General features: G+C 43.3%; 1 protein-coding gene across 1 annotated transcript; it reads right to left on the bottom strand.

Annotated features, from left to right (window-relative positions):
* Positions 1-3,127: 3,127 nt before the first annotated feature.
* Positions 3,128-19,353, bottom strand: LOC125462436 (cytochrome P450 2K1-like). The gene is given in 10 exon segments (XM_059653873.1): positions 3,128-5,502; positions 7,353-7,495; positions 11,800-11,986; positions 12,143-12,284; positions 15,150-15,190; positions 15,193-15,309; positions 15,595-15,744; positions 17,579-17,741; positions 18,724-18,963; positions 19,261-19,353. Coding segments are annotated over 10 exon segments (1,455 nt in total). The 3' UTR covers positions 3,128-5,323.
* Between the last annotated feature and the right edge of the window lie 1,268 nt (positions 19,354-20,621).

The raw sequence follows: 20,621 nt of genomic DNA, 5'->3' as shown, positions 1-20,621 counted from the left end.
CACTCTAGGATTTAGACTGATCCAGTGCTATCATTAGCTTTGATCATGACAAACTCAAAGGTTTGTAATAAAAATGAGATATACTCTCCATTTAGTAATATAGCTGATGTGGTGTTAACTTATTTACAGCACAGAAAGACACTGTTTCATTTATCAATTAGCTGGTAGTTCCATGACATAACATTTGAATTTTTTTGAAGAGAGCATCCCACTGAATCCATTTAAAGCATTTGCATTGGTTATAAGGAGAAAATCTGACTCACTCACATTTCATTAAAGTTGTATATTCCAGAACAGTAATAACAATGTTAAGCAAGGACTGAACTGAATAGAATACCCTTTATCTCACTTGTACGACGATACAAAAGTACAGGAGCACAGTCAGAAGTGTTTACAATGCTGTCTTTTAATGGCACCATCCTAGAGTCAATTATGTCAGTGCAACGCTTGCAGAGTAAAAACAAACATAACGGTCTTACGCAAAGAGAATTAAAGGAAAGCATAAGCATTACTTAAAGAGGTAGTTACAGCACAGTGAAAGGTTTTAAATTACAGTCTGGTAATAGCAGCTCAGCACGTGGCACCTGCCCCAAGACCAGCAATTGTCCCACATTGCTGCAGCCTACAGTCCGTCCGCTCCTCACCGGCACTCAACAGCAACCAGGTAAGTCATGCTGTACCAGGAGTCGTTACTCAGCCCCTCCATCGCCCCCAAGTGCTGCCTGCTCCGCCTGACGTCACCGGCACACGCTATGCTCTGGGGCTGCTTCCCCACGTGTTGCTGCGGGGCACTTCCCCACATTTCTCTGGCGCTCACAGAGCATGCACTGTTGCAGGGCTCACTGCTCATGGTGTTCCCGGGCATGAAGGCTCGCTGCCAGCCCTGGTGCTGAGAGGTCAGAAGAAGAAAGGAAAAAAGGAACAGGCAAAGCAGAGGGTCTGATGAAGGCTCTACGCCCGAAACGTCAGCTTTTATGCTCCTGAGATGCTGCTTGCCCTGCTGTGTTCATCCAGCTCCACACTGTGTTATCTTGGATTCTCTAGCATCTGCAGTTCCCATTATCACTGAGGCAAAGCAGAGGGGCTCCGATTCGAGTGTCTTCCTCTGCCACCATCTCACTGATGGGAAATTAAGAGGGAATCTCAGATCCAATTGTTTGAAACAAATTCTTTGCATAAACTGCTCTTGTTGGTGCAATTGTTCACTTGCACTTTGGTTGATCCGCAAAGATTTTCTGTGGCATTTGATCTAAACTGTGCTTTTATTTGAGCTGCAGTAAAGGAAGCAATTCTTTTACATTCCTGACAGTGTCAGCTGCCGTCAGTTGGTCTGTGAATTTAGGATTTGCAACGAGGAAATCAGATTAAATTTTGAGATGCAAACTGAAACCAAGCAAAAAGCAATGACGTAAAACTATCACACGGCTGCTGCCCCAAACGTTCAGTTCATTTTCAGACATAATGACGAAAATTCAATCAACTTTGCATGGTCAGGAAGGAGAGATCACACATCCAGAATGAGACACGTGCTGAGTGACTATACAGTTTGGGGAATTTAGAGGCAGCCTGGGAATTGGCTGAAGAGGCCAAACAAGTGTTTGCACCTTTTTGACTCATAGTTTCTGAGGTTTTTTTAACAGGATAAATTGAGGCCAGGGATCAGTGCCCAATGCAAAGGAGTGACATCACAGGTAAACTGTAAGGTCATTGGCTGTTAATACAGCGTGGAGCTGAAGGAATACAGCAGGTCAGGCAGCATCAGAGGAGCAGGGAAGCTGACCTTTCAGGTCAGGACCCTTCTTCAGAATTGGGGGAGAGGGAAATCGAACTTGAAAATAAATAGAGGAAGGGTGAGGCTGGGGAAGATAGGTAGGGTGTTGATAGTGAGTGCAGGTAGTTATTGATGGGGATTGGTCAGTGAGAGAAGATGGACAGGTTAAGGAAGCAGGGATGAGAGGGAGGGATGGTCATGGGATGAGATCGGGGTGGGGAGATTTTGAAGCTCATAAAGTCCACATTAGGACCATGGGGTTGTCGGCACCCAAGGCGCAATATGAGGTGTTGCTCCTCCAGTTTCCAGGTGGCATTGTTGTAACACAGGAGAAGGCCCAGAATGGACATACCATGCAGGGAGTGGGAGGCGGGGTTGAAGTGGTTCGCAACTGGAAGGTGTTGTTGTTTGTCGCAAACCAAGCGTAGGTGTTTTACAGAGTGATCTCCGAGCCTCACTTGCATCTCGTGTTTCCCGCACCTCAGCCGTCACACCCCCTCCCCACAATAAAATCATAGACAGAATTCCCCTTGTCCTCACATATCACCCCATTGGCCTCCGGATCCAACATATAATTCTCCGCCACTTCCGCCACCTGCAATCCGACCCCACTACCAATGATACATTTCCCTTTGCCTTCCAGAGAGGCCGCTCTCTCCACAACTCCCTCATCCACTCCATTTTCCATCCTAGCCCCACCACAACCAGCACCTTTCCCTGCAACCGCAGGAAGCGCTACGCCTGCCCCAACACTTGCCCCCTCATCTACATCCCAGGCACTGAGAAAACCTTCCACATTAAACAGTTGTTCACCTGCACATCTGCTAATATGGTCTGTTGTATCCGCTGTAACAGATGTGGCCTGCTCTACATAGAGGAGATCAAACGGCAGCTCAGAGATCGCTTTGTGGAACACCTACTCTTGGTTTTTGACAAACAACATCTCCCAGACGCAAATCACTTCAACTCTGCCTCCCACTCCCTGGACTACATGTGCATCCTGGGCCTTCTCCACTGTCACAACGATGCCACCCAAAAACTGGAGGAACAGCACCTCATATTCAGCCTTGGAAACCTACAACCTAATGTTCTCAACGTAGAATTTACGAGCTTCAAAGTCTCCCCACCCCCAAACTCAACCCAAGACCAGTCCTCCCTCTCGTCCCTGCCTCCTTGACATGTCCATTTTCTCTCCCACCTATCAATTCCTCCCACCTCACTGAGCAACCCCCACCCGCTCATCCTATTACACTCACCCCTACAAGCTTCTTCCCCCGCTCCTTGACCTGTCTGGTATTCCTCCCACCAACCTGTCCCTCCCACCTCACTGACCGACCCCCACCCCAACTTCCTACCTACACTTACATTTACAAGCTTCATCCCCACCTCCTTGACCTGTCTGTCGTCTCCCCGCTCCTTCGGCTCCACTATCCACCTTCTATCACTGCCTCCCTCTCTCTCAATTTATTTCCAAGCCACCTTCCCCTCCACCATTTCTAAAGGAGAGTCCCAACCTGAAACGTCAGCTTTCCTGCTCCTCCATTGCAACCTGGCCTGCCGTGTTCATTCAGCTACACACTTTGTTAACTCAGACTCCAGCTCAGCTGTTCCTATTATCTCTAGAACAAAGTCGAGATGTCCTGCTGACAGTTTGTTACACTCTGGTCAGAGCACACTTCTAATATTGAGAGCAATTTTAGGCCATATCTCTCAGGAAGGATATGCTGGCATTGGAGTGCATCAAGAGGAGATTTACACAAATTATCCCAGAGATGAAGGGCTTGTCAAATGGAAACTTTGTGTCTGTATTCAATGGAATTTACAAGGATGAGGGGGTATCTCATTGAATCGTACAGAACACTGAGAAGCCTGAATAGAACAGATGTGGAGAAGATGTTTCCACTGGAAGAAAACATGAGAACCTGAGGGCACAGAGTCAGAGAAAGGGAATGACCTTTACAACTGAGATAAAAATCTATTCAGCCAAAGCATGGTGCGTCTGTGGAACAGATGGTGAGACCCAGCCACTGAAGGCTGTCGTGGCCATATCATTGACTGCATTTAAGACAGAGATAGATTGGTTCTTGATATGTATTGGGGTCAACAATTCATTCTTGTCTAACATTCCTTTCTCCTGTCAAAAAGGAACTTGCTTGAAATAGGAGTTAGTTTATATATTCCATCTGCTGAAGTTATGCTTTGCAAATTTGATTACTCTCCGCAGTCGTTCACCTCCAACATCTGAAGATTCTCATAATGGCACAAGTAAACTAGGAGACCAAAGTTTTTCATGCCTCCCAGTGGGCTGGGCTGACTTGTTCCATTGTCCTTGGGTAAAATGTTAATTTTAACTCAGACTGTATTTTGTTTAATCCGCGTCAGTTTAATGAAACACAGCCAACTCATGTGGGTCAGGTAAATGCAGTGCCATTTTTAAATCCATGCTTTCTGGTGCCTTTTTAAAATAATTTCAGTCCATGGAAGTCCCAGGAAATAGGAAGTTAACAGGAATGTCCTATTAAATTAGCCTAATATTCATTTTCTTACATCTTTGCTCTTGACAAAGAATCTGCTATAATAGTACTTTTCTGTGAGATGAATATTTTTTAAATGGTTGGTTAAACTCCACTGAAACAGTCTTAAATTCTTGTCACAGAATCATTCAGGAAATAAAGATGATTATGATCCATGAATAAGTCACTGCAGAATTGCTGAATATGTAGATTTCAAAATGTTTTGGAGGAAATACTGAGCTCAGTATCTCTTTCTCCACAGATGAATACTTCTGTCACCATAAATTTATTTTGCTAAAGAAACATACAACTGATGATTAAATCCCCATGCCATCTGCCTAGAGCTATCCTGTGGAATCTGTAGTGAGATGTTTCAAACAACACGCTGCATGACAGGAGGGTGGGGATAATTTCGGCTCAATAAGAGAAATGAAATAATAGATACATTTACAAAAAGAGGCTATAGATTTCCCTGAAATTGCCTCATGTCCATCACTTATAATCAGTGAATATTGTATACTGTTCATAATTTGGATTCCCGCAAACCGCAATTTAATGTCTAACATGCTGTTCCTCAGGTAATAGAAACTGCCAATGCTGAAGAATCTGAGATAACACGGTGTGAAGCTGGATGAACACAACAGGCCAAACAGCATTACAGGAGCAGGAAAGCTGATTTTTCTGCTCCACTATCCACCTTCTCTCACCGCCTCCCTCGCTCACTACTTATTTCAGAGCCACCTTCCCGTCCCCCTTTTCTGAAGAAGGGTCTCGACCAAAACGTTAGCTTTCCTGCTCCTCTTGGTCTGCTTGGCCTGCTGTGTTTATCCAGCTTCACACCATGTTATCTCTGCTCCTCAGGTGATGCCCACTCACTGTCCAGTCAGGGCTGGAGAGATAATTTTTTCACTGCAGTCCAACAGGAAACCAAATCCAGCAAACCCAGCAAGCAGATCAAAGATCAAACATAACAGCCATTGAATAATGAAACTGATCCACGAAACAGGAGATCAGGTAAATCATGAGTGAAGTGGTTACATCAGCGACGCACAGCACACACATATGGGTACTTTGGGAATGAAGTTCCACCTACACCAGACTCAAGTTTCAGTTCACTGACATTGGGTGGAACTTGAAAAGTAAATTTTTGTATCAAAGTGGTAAAGAACAGGAACAATTCCATTTTCGCCAGCGTCTCTCCAGCGCAAGCCCTCCGACCTGCAAAGAACACAATGCTACAATATGTCAAAACGGGTCTTGAAACAAACAGTTATATTTGAAGACAATTGAATTTCTGAAATATGACATTATAGTTCTAACACAAACTTGTCGTGAACATGTGCACTATTTCATATCTCTTCAAATTCAAATTAAATTAAATAACCTAAGAAGATGCCTGCCATGGTTCTGAGGTTAGAGCAATCACCCTAAAAAATAGACAATTTGGGATACAAGCCCTTAAGGACTGCAAAAATAAAGTTAAAATTGGTAATATTTACTGCAAGAAATATCAATGTCACAAACTATGGGGAGAATGAGACAGTTGATAGTCTATTGTCTGAAACTAAAGATACAGTATCTTTGTAAGAGGAATGTAGTCAACACAGGAACGACTTAATGTTGAGAGACTGATCACCTTCGAGGGCAGGAACCTGACAGATCATGTTCAACTGCAATTTAAAGCAAATTACTACAGATGCCGGAAATTGGAAACACACAAAGAAAATGCTGGAGGAACTCAGTGGGTCTGGTAGCATGTATGGACAGGAACCATTCTCTCCCTTTTGATCTTCAATTTACACCTATTTTAAATGCCTTTTTCCCTTTCACCCCCGTTACCAATGCTCCCTGCTCCTTTGCTCTCTGTCAAAAATATAAAAGCGAACACAATCCAACACCTTTTAGTTCTGAACAACTCATGCCAGACTCAAAATATTAACTCTGTTTCTCTCTCGTGTGAAAGAATATTTCCGAGCTACCCGGACGTGTTCAGTTCCAACAACATTCCAGAAGCCTGCCACCATCCCAAACACACCTGCTGCAGTACAGTATAATAAAATGTGAGGCTGGATGAACACAGCAGGCCAAGCAGCATCTCAGGAGCACAAAAGCTGACGTTTCGGGCCTAGACCCGAAGGGTCTAGGCCCGAAACGTCAGCTTTTGTGCTCCTGAGATGCTGCTTGGCCTGCTGTGTTCATCCAGCCTCACATTTTATTATCTTGGAATCTCCAGCATCTGCAGTTCCCATTATCTCTGCTGCAGTACAGTGTTTGTCAATGTCAGAATGACGATATTTCAGATGTAATGTTGATCCGAGAATCATCCAATCCATACAGTGCAGGAGCAAGCTATTCAGCCCATCGAGTCAACACTGAGCCACCCAAGAGCATCCCAGCCAGACCCACCCCTCCACCCTATCCCTGTAATTCTGAATTTCTGATCGCTCAACCACCCATCCTGCACATCACTAGACAGCAAGGGACCTGCACATCTTTGGATTATGGAACTAAACCAGAGCTCCCGATGGGGATAACAGACACACAGGGAGAATGGGCAAACTCCACAAAGACAGTTGCCCAAGGGTGGAATCAACCACAGGTCCATGGTGCCATGAGGTAACAGTGCTAACCACTGAAACACTGTGCTGCCATATTTCCCCACATTTCAACAGGACCAAAACCCAAAGACATTGGTGTGATGCACTCACAATACCCTAAAATTGGAACAATGCATTTTTAATAACTTTACTTCCATCAGTTCCCAGTCTGTGTTTTGATAGCTGGTCTTGCATTTGCAAGCCAGTGTAGGTTTTGACAGTCTTAAGTAACTGGATTCCCAATCCTGACTGCTCACTCCCCTGGTTAAAAGTTGTATACACAGAGGTTGAATTGGATTCTATTTTGACCATATCTCATCCCTTTGCAGCAACACAACTTACCACATTGCAACAAAATTAACTTAATGGAAAAGAATTGCCTTCTGCTGCACTTCTAACTTTTTATACTGTCTTGGACAGTGAGGGAAAATTCCCACCATATATAACTTAAAAGTTAATAAGATGCTTTACCTGCAGAGAAAGGCATGAAGGCATCTCTCTTCACAAACTTGCCCTCGGCATTCAGAAAGTGAGATGGGTTGAACTCATCTGGTTTCTCCCATTGGGTTTTATCATACAGTACAAGAGGACAGCAACGGAATCACAAGGGTTCCCTGAAAATATTGAAAACATAATCAGTGTATGATTCTCTATTCTTTTTAATCCATCATGATCACCAGGTTTCCTTCCATTGACCCTGTCTACACTTCCCACTGCCTCAAGAAAGCAGCCACCAAATCAAACAGCCCTCCCCTAATCTCTTCCACCTTCTTCCATCTGGCAGAAGATACAACATTTTGGACACACATGCCAACAGATTTAAAAATACCTTCTTACCCACTGTTATCAAATTTACGAACAGAACTATCATTGTAACATTCTCGTTTGCATTCTGTTCTATTCCTCTGATGTAGCTATGAAAGGTATGGTTTGTCTGCTTAGCTCACAAAACAACATTTTTCGCTGTACCTCAGTACATGTGAAAATAATAAATTAAATTAAATCAATTCAAAACACATTAATAAAATTATGTGCACAGTTGTTAAGTAACAATCATACCAGTAAGTTAAACACAGCGTTCATTTAAATTCAGACTCTTGCATCTTTGACATCTTTAATCGCTCCACTGTGCTTTTAGCTGCCCACACTCTAAGCTCTGGAAGTTCCCTTTCTAATCTCCTCAACCTGACTATCTCTCTTCCCTCTTTCATGCTTAGCTATACAACACTGACCCCTGAATTGGTCACTCCTGGATTGCAATTCCACCCTATGACTGAAACATAAAAGTTACAACCGCTACCCCTTCACTGCAGACAAGCGATAAAGCCAGAGCAATGGTCTTTGATTAGACACTGTTTTGACGAAGAGGACCGCACTTATCCCCAGTGTTCTGGTGAATGTCTTTTTTTTAGGATGTTGCGAAGTGTCTATTGCCGCCTGCATTTGTGACATCACAATGGAGACTGCACTCAATTCACAACTATTTCGTTGGCTGTGAACTGCTTTGACAGGTTTGGTGGTTGCAGAAAGTGTGATATAAATGCAAGTCTTCTTTTACAGCCGACCTCTTTGACCATGTCTTCATCACTTTTCATATCACCTCCCCATATGGTTCGGTACCATTATTTCTCCGGTATCCAGCCTGAGCACATTCTTAGGACAGTCTACCATATTAAAGATACTAAGCAAATACAAGTGTATCAGAGATAATGGGAACTGCAGATGCTGGAGAATTCCAAGATAATAGAATGTGAGGCTGGATGAACACAGCAGGCCAAGCAGCATCTCAGGAGCACAAAAGTTGACGTTTCGGGCCTAGAGCCTTCATCAGAGAGGGGGATGGGGAGAGGGAACTGGAATAAATAGGGAGAGAGGGGGAGGCGGACCGAAGATGGAGAGTAAAGAAGATAGGTGGAGAGAATATAGGTGGGGAGGTAGGGAGGGGATAGGTCAGTCCAGGGAAGACGGACAGGTCAAGGAGGTGGGATGAGGTTATGGGGGTAGATGGGGGTGCGGCTTCGGGTGGGAGGAAGGGATGGGTGAGAGGAAGAACCGGTTAGGGAGGCAGAGACAGGTTGGACTGGTTTTGGGATGCAGCGGGTGGGGGGGAAGAGCTGGGCTGGTTGTGTGGTGCAGTGGGGGGAGGGGACGAACTGGGCTGGTTTAGGGATGCAGTAGGGGAAGGGGAGATTTTGAAACTGGTGAAGTCCACATTGATACCATATGGCTGCAGGATTCCCAGGCGGAATATGAGTTGCAGTTCCTGCAACCTTCGGGTGGCATCATTGTGGCAGTGCAGGAGGCCCATGATGGACATGTCATCTAGAGAATGGGAGGGGGAGTGGAAATGGTTTGCGACTGGGAGGTGCAGTTGTTTGTTGCGAACTGAGCGGAGGTGTTCTGCAAAGCGGTCCCCAAGCCTCCGCTTGGTTTCCCCAATGTAGAGGAAGCCGCACCGGGTACAGTGGATGCAGTATACCACATTGGCAGATGTGCAGGTGAACCTCTGCTTAATGTGGAATGTCATCTTGGGGCCTGGGATAGGGGTGAGGGAGGAGGTGTGGGGGCAAGTGTAGCATTTCCTGCGGTTGCAGGGGAAGGTGCCGGGTGTGGTGGGGTTGGAGGGCAGTGTGGAGCGAACAAGGGAGTCACGGAGAGAGTGGTCTCTCCGGAAAGCAGACAGGGGTGGGGATGGAAAAATGTCTTGGGTGGTGGGGTCGGATTGTAAATGGCGGAAGTGTCGGAGGATGATGCGTTGTATCCGGAGGTTGGTAGGGTGGTGTGTGAGAACGAGGGGGATCCTCTTAGGGAGGTTGTGGCGGGGGCGGGGTGTGAGGGATGTGTTGCGGGAAATATGGGAGACGCGGTCAAGGGCGTTCTCGATCACTGTGGGGGGAAAATTGCGGTCCTTAAAGAACTTGGACATCTGGGATGTGCGGGAGTGGAATGTCTTATATTGGGAGCAGATGCGGTGGAGTCGGAGGAATTGGGAATAGGGGATGGAATTTTTGCAGGAGGGTGGGTGGGAGGAGGTGTATTCTAGGTAGCTGTGGGAGTCGGTGGGCTTGAAATGGACATCAGTTACAAGCTGATTGCCTGAGATGGAGACTGAGAGGTCCAGGAAGGTGAGGGATGTGCTGGAGATGGCCCAGGTGAACTGAAGGTTGGGGTGGAAGGTGTTGGTGAAGTGGATGAACTGTTCGAGCTCCTCTGGGGAGCAAGAGGCGGCGCCGATACAGTCATCAATGTACCGGAGGAAGAGGTGGGGTTTGGGGCCTGTGTAGGTGCGGAAGAGGGACTGTTCCACGTAACCTACAAAGAGGCAGGCATAGCTGGGGCCCATGCGGGTGCCCATGGGGGTGGCTACAGGAAATGCTACACTTGCCCCCACACCTCCTCCGTCACCCCTATCCCAGGCCCCAAGATGACATTCCACATTAAGCAGAGGTTCACCTGCACATCTGCCAATGTGGTATACTGCATCCACTGTACCCGGTGCGGCTTCCTCTACATCGGGGAAACCAAGCGGAGGCTTGGGGACCGCTTTGCAGAACACCTCCACTCAGTTCGCAACAAACAACTGCACCTCCCAGTCGCAAACCATTTCCACTCCCCCTCCCATTCTCTAGATGACATGTCCATCATGGGCCTCCTGCACTGCCACAATGATGCCACCTGAAGGTTGCAGGAACAGCAACTCATATTCCGCCTGGGAATCCTGCAGCCATATGGTATCAATGTGGACTTCACCAGTTTCAAAATCTCCCCATCCCCCACCGCATCCCTAAACCAGCCCAGTTCGTCCCCTCCCCCCACTGCACCACACAACCAGCCCAGCTCTTCCCCCCCACCCACTGCATCCCAAAACCAGTCCAACCTGTCTCTGCCTCCCTAACCTGTTCTTCCTCTCACCCATCCCTTCCTCCCACCCGAAGCCGCACCCCCATCTACCTACTAACCTCATCCCACCTCCTTGACCTGTCCGTCTTCCCTGGACTGACCTATCCCCTCCCTACCTCCTCACTTATACTCTCTCCACCTATCTTCTTTACTCTCCATCTTCGGTCCGCCTCCCCCTCTCTCCCTATTTATTCCAGTTCTCTTTCCCCATCCCCCTCTCTGATGAAGGGTCTAGGCCCGAAACATCAGCTTTTGTGCTCCTGAGATGCTGCTTGGCCTGCTGTGTTCATCCAGCCTCACATTCTATTATTAAGCAAATACAAGTTGTTGCTGTTAAAGAAAATCACTTTAATCTCCCTTCTTCTCTGTTCTTTCTATTGTTTTACAGTAAAATCCAACAGAATGATGCAGAAAAAGAGGAGACATTTTGCCCACTGGTTTTGAGCCACATAAATGCACAAATTAGGAGTGGGGGACCAATCAGCCTCTTAATCTGCTCTGCTTTTTGATAAAACAGAGCTGTATAATTATTCCCACTCTCCTTTCTCTGTTAGTAATCAAACAGTAATTTGCAACTTTACTAATGAAATGCTCTGATATGTTTCATCATACCTATATTCGTCACAAACTAGAGTCAGACAAGTCTACAACACAGAAAAATATCCTTCAGCTCAGTGAGTCTGATTCAGTCAAAACCAAGTACCTAACTATTCTAATCCCATTCTCCAACATTTAGCCTGCAGCCTGGTATGCCTTGGCAATGCAAGTATACAGCTGAAATTTCCTTAAATGTTATGAGGGTTCATCTTTACAGATGGTGAGTTCCAGATTCGCTCCAGCTGCCCACTGAGTGAAAAGAAAATCCAAACATCCACTCTAAATCTCTCTCCATAGAAAAGTTAATGAGATAGTTACTTAGGTTCCAATGTTGTGGAGTGCACCAAATGTAACCATGACAGCTTTTCTCTTTCTCAGACAACCTTCATTAAGTGTCAGAATAATAGTTCCCAAGGTTAACTTTGGAATGAAGTAACCTCTGAAATTTACATCCACTGTTGTTTCACGTGGAATGCTCAGTGGTACAACATCACCAAACCTCTGGATTTCATGGATCACTGCATCAGTGTAAGGCAAATCTTTCCGATCTTCAATTCTGGGTGGTCGTTCCGATCCAATAACTCTGGTAATTTCCTCATGAACCTTTTCTGCAAAACAAACATGTTTTTAATGTCATTGTAAGTAGTGTCATGATATGTACAAACAAGTTCAAAATCTCAACAGTGGTAAATGGAGAAAATGAGACATTGAAAATCATACAACAAGGTCAGCTCCAGAGTGGAATTAATAAGAGTGCTTCTTACTCTGGATCTCTGGATATTTCATCATCAGAAGCATTCCCCAACGAAGTGTGGCTGAGATGGTCTCCATCCCTGCTGCAAACAGGTTAATCGTTGTGCAGAGTAAGTTGTCTTCATGGAAATATGAATTCGGGTTGTCCGATTCCTAAAAGCAAAATTAAGAATTCAATTGCACAGAATTGTATTGGGTCCTGTACTGTATGTGCTATGATGCATAATTAACCCGGCACACTCATTATTGGGTATTGCAGCACAGACTAGGGGCCAAGAACATGAGGCACCAGCTTGTTTATTCCAGTCAGAAATTCGATTGCAATGAGCTGAGGAGCTTTATTGATGCATTCATGTTCAGACAACAGAAGGTAAAAACTCCGCTTTCTTTTTAAGTGCATTGTCGCTAATCTAAAGTTACATTTATGTATTTCAGAAAAAAAGGTCAACTTTCTTCAGTGCAGTATTGGCATGATGGGGTGAATAGATTCAGGAATGCTGCACTGTCAAAGATGCAGTCACTTGGATAAGATGTTACTTTGAGGCACTGACTGCCTTTCAGTCGATATACAGCAAAAAACAATCTTTTGTATTGCGCCTTTCAAGATCTGAAAACGTCCCAAAGCATTTTGAAATCAATAAAGTGATTTTCGTAATGCAATCAATATTATAATGTGGTTCTGGCCAGGTTCTATTGATGTTGGACAACTCCAGATCAGAAAAGAAACGACACTTCAAAACTGCTTCATCAGCTGTTATGTTCTTCGGGGTATCTTGCGGTTATGAAAGTTACTGTGCAAATGCAGTTCTTTCTTTCTAAAAGGAATGAGCCTGTTCACAGCCTTTACCTAGAATCATATACATTTGCATCGAAGGAGTCTATTCACCCTATCATGCCAATACTGCACTGAAGAAAGTTGACCGTTTTTTCTGAAATACAAAAATGTAACTTTAGAAAAGCGACAATGCACTTAAAAAGAAAGCGGAGTTTTTACCTTCTGTTGTCTGAACATGAATGCATCAATAAAGCTCCTCAGGTCATTGCAATCAAATTTCTGACGATTTTCCTTGAAGAAGCCTTCGAGCAATTCAACATTCTGCTCTACGTTGGTGAAAACCTTATTGTGCAATCCTGGAAGGAATCTCAGGAGTGGAAATGCATTGTACACCTTCAGAATCAAACAATGTCATGCTACTGATGTAAATATCAAAGCAAACCAATTATCTGCTCACATGTACTGACTTGTCAATTTTAAAAAAGTGACAGATGAAACATTATGAATTTTTGCTAGATATATTGTGTTTTTAAACATTGTGACTAATAATAGGTACTTACAATAGTTATCATTGTGCAATGTGTGAAAGAGCTGCCTAAAATATATAATATCTTTCAAAGGTGAATTGGATAAATACTTGAAGCAAACAACTTGAACAATTATGGAATGAGGAAGTGACTTGGAGTGACTGCATAACTCTTTCAAAAGAGTTGGCTTGGGAACACTGGTCCAAGCGATCGCCTTCTTTGGTGTATGATTCTATGGCATAATTCCTGAAATGTATTCTGTGTGATCACCAGGCAGAAATTTGATGTGATATTAGTGCGTGCAAACTATGCACACTGTGCATTAATGCTTTTGAATGGCTATCCCCAAAAGGTGCCTCTTTTAGACTCGTAACATTTACTCTTTTCAAAACAGGAGCAATAGAATACCGTTCAGACCATTGACAATCTTTGTCAATTTAATTAGTTCATCACTGAGCTCAAACTCATAGCCACTCAGTTATGCTTCCATCGTTGAGAACTTCTCAAATTGGAGCCTATGAAATCAGCACAGATATTACCATCACATTTGCGGTGAAACCACTTTTGCAGTGACTTCCTGTTATTCCCATAAGTGTCTCTTGGTTCACACAGCAATGTTTCAAATACATGCAAATATGCAGCAAACATGTGATATGTTCCTCAAATACGTGCCACACGAGTACAATGGAATACTCCCTACCTTCCTGGATGAGTGCAACTCCAACAACACTCAAGAAGGTCAATGCCATACAGACCAAAGCATCAAACATTCATCCCTCCACCACTCTTATACAGAAGAATGAGGGTGGATCTGACTGAGGTGCATAAAATTCCCAAGGGGTATGGAGAGGCTGGATAGAAAGCAGCTGTCCCCCTTAGTGAAGAGTGAATGGCAGAAGGTTTAGGGAGGATTTCAGAGGATATTGGGAATCTTGAATACATAGCCTGCGGATGTAGTTGAGATCGGAAACAGCACAACCTTTAATAAGTATGTGAATATGCACTGAAATGTCAATACACTCAAGGCTATGGGCTAAGGGCTGGAACGTGGGACATGAAGATGTGGAATCATTTATTTGTTTATGACACCACACCTCAGATGCTGTGTACCGTTCCTTACGTAAAGAGCGTTTTATTTCAGTTGGAGGAGTTTCAGAGAAGATTTGTCAGTTGAATTTCTGAGATAAATGGACTGTCTCACAAGGACAAACGTGCAAAGGTGGGACCTATGGTTTAGGTTTAATGAATAATAAGTATCTTTCTGAAACTCAAAATTCTCAGGCAGCTTGACAAGGTAGTTGAGCAGATATTTTCACTTGTCAAAGTATTTGGAAACAGGACTGTAAACTATGAAAATAAGAGTTCATACCTCATTTCAAACATCGATGTCGAGTGATTTCTTTTCTCAAAGTGTTTTTAGATATTGGAATTCAATACTGGATTCCATATTGAACCTATTCAAAGCTGAGTTGTAGGGTACAGTTTTGTTCGCACATTTGCAGTCACAGGAGGCTGTAAAAGTCTATGGACGACATTGCCACCCTTGCAGAATGCCTGCCCTCAGTCCAGTCAAGGGCCTTAACCGGGCAATTAACATCCAATTACACTGCACCACGGGTTTACTAAGGCTCCACTGACAGACCCTTTCCAATTATTGCAAGTTGCAAATGATCTATTCTGGAATGTATTACTATTCAAATGAAAGATAAGACTTACGTGGACTATAGGTGAACCAATAAGTTGAATGTTTTCATTTTCATCGATGTTAAGCTGACAAACTTTTCATCCTCATAGTCAAATCTGTCACCAAAAACTATAGAGCAAATTACATTGGCCACAACACAACTCAGTTGGAGAGTTGGATTAAACGGTTGGCCTGCAAAATAAATTTTAAAGATCACTCTCAATCGTGCATTGACCCTTTACAGGAAATCAGAGTTGCACAGCTCTTCAGGTAAGGCCCTGAAGCTTGTTACCTTGGCTGTTAAAGGAAGATAGACAGGAGATAGCAGACACTCTCACCAGAATTTTTCAAATTCCTTCCATATGCAAAGGTGATATAGGTTTCTGTGATTCTTTAATGTACATCTGCATTCATACATAAAACACACAAAGAATAGAAACAATGGTAAATCTGTTTGTTTACCTTGCACAAACTCACCTTTATGAGAATCAATCATTTTTACCAGAAAATCTGATTCCTCAATTATTTTGTCTTCAATGGTATTTTTCCCCATTCCAAAATTTCGTAACGTGGTGAGGGTAAATCTTCGCATTTGCTTCCATGATTCCCCATGACCAAAAATAAGACCTTAAATTCAATCCATCAGAATTAATCAAATAATGTGACTTTTGCAATATTCATTTTAAATGACAAATTTCTTGTAAGAATTGAGGGCACGTCTTTGTGGGAAATTAAGCACAATGAACTGAGAAAGGTTTGCATTGGCATAGTGCAATATTTCTGCAGTACATTTCAATGGGTGACCTGTGGGCATCCTAAATACTTCAGTCGCTGAGTTATTTTTCAGGTGCAGTGACTATTCTAATTTAGAAGTATGGTCACCAACTTATTCACCGGAAGCTTCCACAAATTATTTACTTTTCAGATGTAAATCTGGGGACAAATAGGAATATAGTAACATTGGATGAAAAGGAGGCTATTCTGCCCCTCAAGTGTATTCCAAAATTCAATGAGATCCTGGCTGATCTGTGGCCTGACTCCATTGCTTCACAGAGATTCACCTATTTCAGATTTAAAATTAACAACTGATCCAGCAACAATTCCTGTTTGTGGAAGAGAGTTCCCGACATCTGCCATCATTTGTTCTTCTGAACATTTCTCCTGAATAGTCTGACCCACATCTCAGATGATGCCCCCTAGTTTTACAATCTCCAACCCATGGAAGTCGTTTAACTTCATCTACCATTTTTCTGTTTATATCTTAAAGACATCAATCAGATCACCACATAACTGTCTAAATTTGAGTGAAGGCACGCCTAATTTTTTTTACTCTTCCCTCAGAACATAGCAGCTAGGACACCATGAAAACAGTGCGCCACTTTAAAATGACTTGAGACATCTTGTGCCCATTAAGGAAAGAAGATGGGAACTTCATTAAGTGTACCTTTGACAAAAGAGCATTACTCCACCAACTGCGAGTGTTAACAAGGATAAGATGTTTGAATCTCTGAGGTGGAATTTGCGCCCATTTTATCTGACTGAGACAAGAAAGCTACTGATTGTGCCATAGCTGTGAATACATTGTCTCACAATGCAGTGGGCTACCCATACTACTTCATGCTGTCTTAATCTCAACATGGGATTGATGGTCGAATACAAAATGCCTGAATTCACAATACCATTATGTGCATAAATGCTTTATCATTTGAAAAGTCATTAAAAGTGTCAAACATAAAAATATTTGCATTTAACTGGTTAAGTTGACAAATAATTTGAATTTAAAATTTAAGAAGACTGAATATTATTACCAGAGATATTAGGATCATATATGTATGTCATTGCTTTGTCTACAAATACAAACCTGCATTGAATTTACAGCACAGAAACAAGTTATTTGGCCTAGATGGTCCATGCCAGAATTTAAGTTCTTTCATACTACCTAGCTTCATGTAAGATGAATCTCAGTTGACACTGGGTCAATTATTAAGATTAAACAGAGGTCAATAGGCTTCTGTTCACGGAAGGTATTCAGAAACGTAAGGCAAAGGCAAGTTATTTTACACATGATTCAAGGTCTCACTTGGTGTCAGAACAAGTTATGTTCCCAATCCTCCAATATAACCTTTGTGTATTATCATTCATATCTCTGTAAGAATCATGCAAAATAGGATGCCAAATGTATTTACTAAACATCCCCATGTTAACATCACAAATGGTCATATAACAGCTATCATTTTCAGATATTGCACAATTAAGTACAACCATATGTTTTAGAAATTGCAGGGAGTTACTGAACACTGGTAGTCATCTTTTTATTCATTTTCTGAAGGTTTTTGAAACATAACGCCTCAAAAAATCTAATCTTTGTCAAGTCCTGAGAAGTATTGATTGTTCAGTGACAGAATACAGCCTGATTTTAACTCACAAAATTTACAACAGTGAAGCTAAAGATGTAAATTACCATATCCTTTCAAATTTTCTTGAAATATTGGGAGGTGTGCTCTTTCTGCAAATTCATCTGCGTTGTTCACGAGGGCATCCTTCACTGCTTCATAGCCAGTCAGCACCACTGTAGTTGTGGATCCCAGCTTGACGCTAAACACTTTGCCATATTTCTCAGATAGCTTCAAGAAAAGGTTTACACAACCAATTATCACAAGTTTATGCATGACAATTTTCAAAGGCATCAGCTTCAGATCCATTTCTTACACCTCACCCTATCTCGAGTTGTATTCAAGTCTGTCAGCATATCACTCAAATACAATGCAACATTCTCAATAACATCCTGCTCCCTCTCCCTCTACTATACCATCCATATACCTTCAGCTAGATCTTGACTCAGTCACCATGAGACAGGCCAGTACCTGAGCCATCTCTCACCACATTGGTCTTACGCTTCCGCTGTTGGTTTCAGAAACCCTGTGATGGAAAGCATGTTTTGAGATTAAATCCCAATAAACCTGTAATCTTGTGGTTTAAAACTGGAGAATTAAGTGTTTGAGGGAGAGATGCAAATTTAACGTGTAAGGCTGCAGGAGGTTACAGTCTGGATGATCTGCTGGAGGAAGTTGGTCTCATAGCAGTGAAAGTTGCCTCAGCTGATATCTCCATTTCACCACACCAGTGACCTTTCAGACTGTTCAACGGACCACACACCCAGGCTGCACACCACTATTCCTGGAGATGGAAAATGTCAGGCCTACTGATGCCTTAGAGAATTGTGCAACTGTTGGACAGTGGAGTGGCAGAAGAACATGGTCTCCTGCTTCCAAAGGACATTTAATTAAAGTCGTTTCTTACTTCCGTTTTTGTCCCAGTTCATTCGTGGAGCCTTTTCGGCCCTGACTAATATTAAATACTCAGACACACCCACTGATATCAGTGGTGAGGGTCCAGGGCAACATTACACCCAGTTCCATTATCTGCCCAACATGGTGTCAATTTCTAGGTAATATCAGTTGGATTCTGGTTGGTTCGGTACAGTGACAATAACATGCATTGATATTCCACATTCAGTGCAGAAATTCACATCCCCAAGCGCTGAACAGAAATGGCAAAGAGCAAACGAGGTCTCTGATTTACTGTCCGAGTCTAACTCCGTCTTACCTTCATCAAAGATTTGTTCAGCCCCTTCAGATCCAACATGTGCAGGTTCCCGATCAACGGGTGAGGAGGGGGTCCCGGGGGGAAGTTACTGACTCCGGGAGTTTTTAAGCCGTTGTTGAAATACAGCAGGATGATAATGGTCAGAACTCCCAGCAGCACCAGGGTGACAGCATTGACAGGGAAAACATTTGCAACCTGACATCCTGAATTTGAAACTAGCCACAAGAGATGCTGCAGTTTCTATTCAAACTCAGCTCCTGCACTGAACAGCTGCAAAAAGGAAAATCTCACACTGGTCGGGATGGTGTTAAATTGTTGCTCTCTGATTATGTGAACTGTCCCTTATCGAAGCCTTGTTATGTACTTCACTGCAGTCGGTGTCAATGGTTTTTAAACCAAAGGAAGGCCGGAAAGAAAACGTAGTCCCTCCCAAAAATCCAATTTCTCAACTGTAAACACCATCTCTCACTTAGCGATAGAACACCTGGGGTTAAAAAAAAAGTTTTTTAAACAAATCAAAGGACCGAATCTACTCACTTGTGAACGAGGCTTGTGTTGCGGAATCTGTTCGGAAAATGAGGCAAAGTCAGCAGAAAGGAAATTCACAATGCAGAGAAACTGAAGTCCCATTCTCCAAACACGTTTTGAACAGGGAGGCAACACTTGCGCGTAAGAAAGAAGAGATTTATTGACACCTATTAAATTGCCTGTTATTTATTTATTCAATCAATCGAAGGACATGGGAGTCCCTGCCTGACCGACATTTGATTACCTATGCTTGGTTGCCCTTGAGGTGATGTTGAGAGAGATAATTAGAAGTGCAGATGCTGGAGAATCCGAGATAACATGGTGCACAGCTTCATCAGAAAAGGGTCTAGGCCCAAAACGTCAGCTTTCCTGCTCCTAATATGATGCTTGGCCTGCTGCATTCATCCAGCTCTACACCTTGTTATCACGGTGATGTTGAGCTGCCTTTTGGAGCCACTGCTGTCCACACGCTGTAGATAGACCCACAATGCCATCAGAGACAGGATTCAGTATTTTGATCCAAAAACAGTGAAGAAACAAGGATGCATTTCCACATCAGGATGGTAAATGTCTTGGAGCGAATCTTACAGGTAGTGGTGTTCTCACATATCTGCTGCCCTTGTCCTTCTGAATGGGAGCGGTCGTAGGTTTGAAAGGTGTTGAGTATCATTGATGAATTTCTGCAGTGATTCTTGTAGATGGTACATACTGCTGCTGCTGAGTGATGGTGTGTAGACACTGGCTGATTGTGGATGTGTTGCCAATCAAGCAGGCTGCTTCTTCTAGGATGGTGTCAACACTTTTGAGTCTTGTTGGAGTGACATTCAACCAGGTACGGTATTTCATCACATTCCTGACTAGTACCATGTGGTACTAGTACCATTATAGAGTCAGGAAGTGAGTCAATTCTAGCAATATTCTGAGGGTATCATCTGCATCTCAGGGTCCTTCTTGGTCTGGAAGTGCTCACTCATTTTGCATCTACTTCAATGCTCACAATGTCTTTGCCTTGCTCTGCTTTTTTGTGCTCTGTCCTCTGAGCTAGACATAAATGCTCACAGTATTTCTATCTAATCTCGCTGTTTAGCGCAGTCTCAATGTCAGACTGTGGATGCCAACCCTCCAAATATGTTTGGGAAACAGATAAATGCATTTTTAGATTTCAAAGGCATTCAGGATTGAGAAGATAATATGGGAATTTAGCATTGAGATCAAGGTTTTGCTATGATCAGACTGAAAGTTGCAGCAGTTCCAAGGGCCGACTGCCCTGTCGCTGCTCCTTGTTTCTGTGCTTCAATCCCCCAGCCTCAAATATCCAGTGGTATGAAGCTGATCAGGTTATAATTTGGTGTCTAAAGATTTGTGACTCC

The sequence above is a fragment of the Stegostoma tigrinum genome, chromosome 23 (assembly GCF_030684315.1).
Source record: "Stegostoma tigrinum isolate sSteTig4 chromosome 23, sSteTig4.hap1, whole genome shotgun sequence".
Lineage (NCBI taxonomy): Eukaryota > Metazoa > Chordata > Chondrichthyes > Orectolobiformes > Stegostomatidae > Stegostoma > Stegostoma tigrinum.
This window is presented reverse-complemented; position numbering and strand designations above follow the sequence as displayed.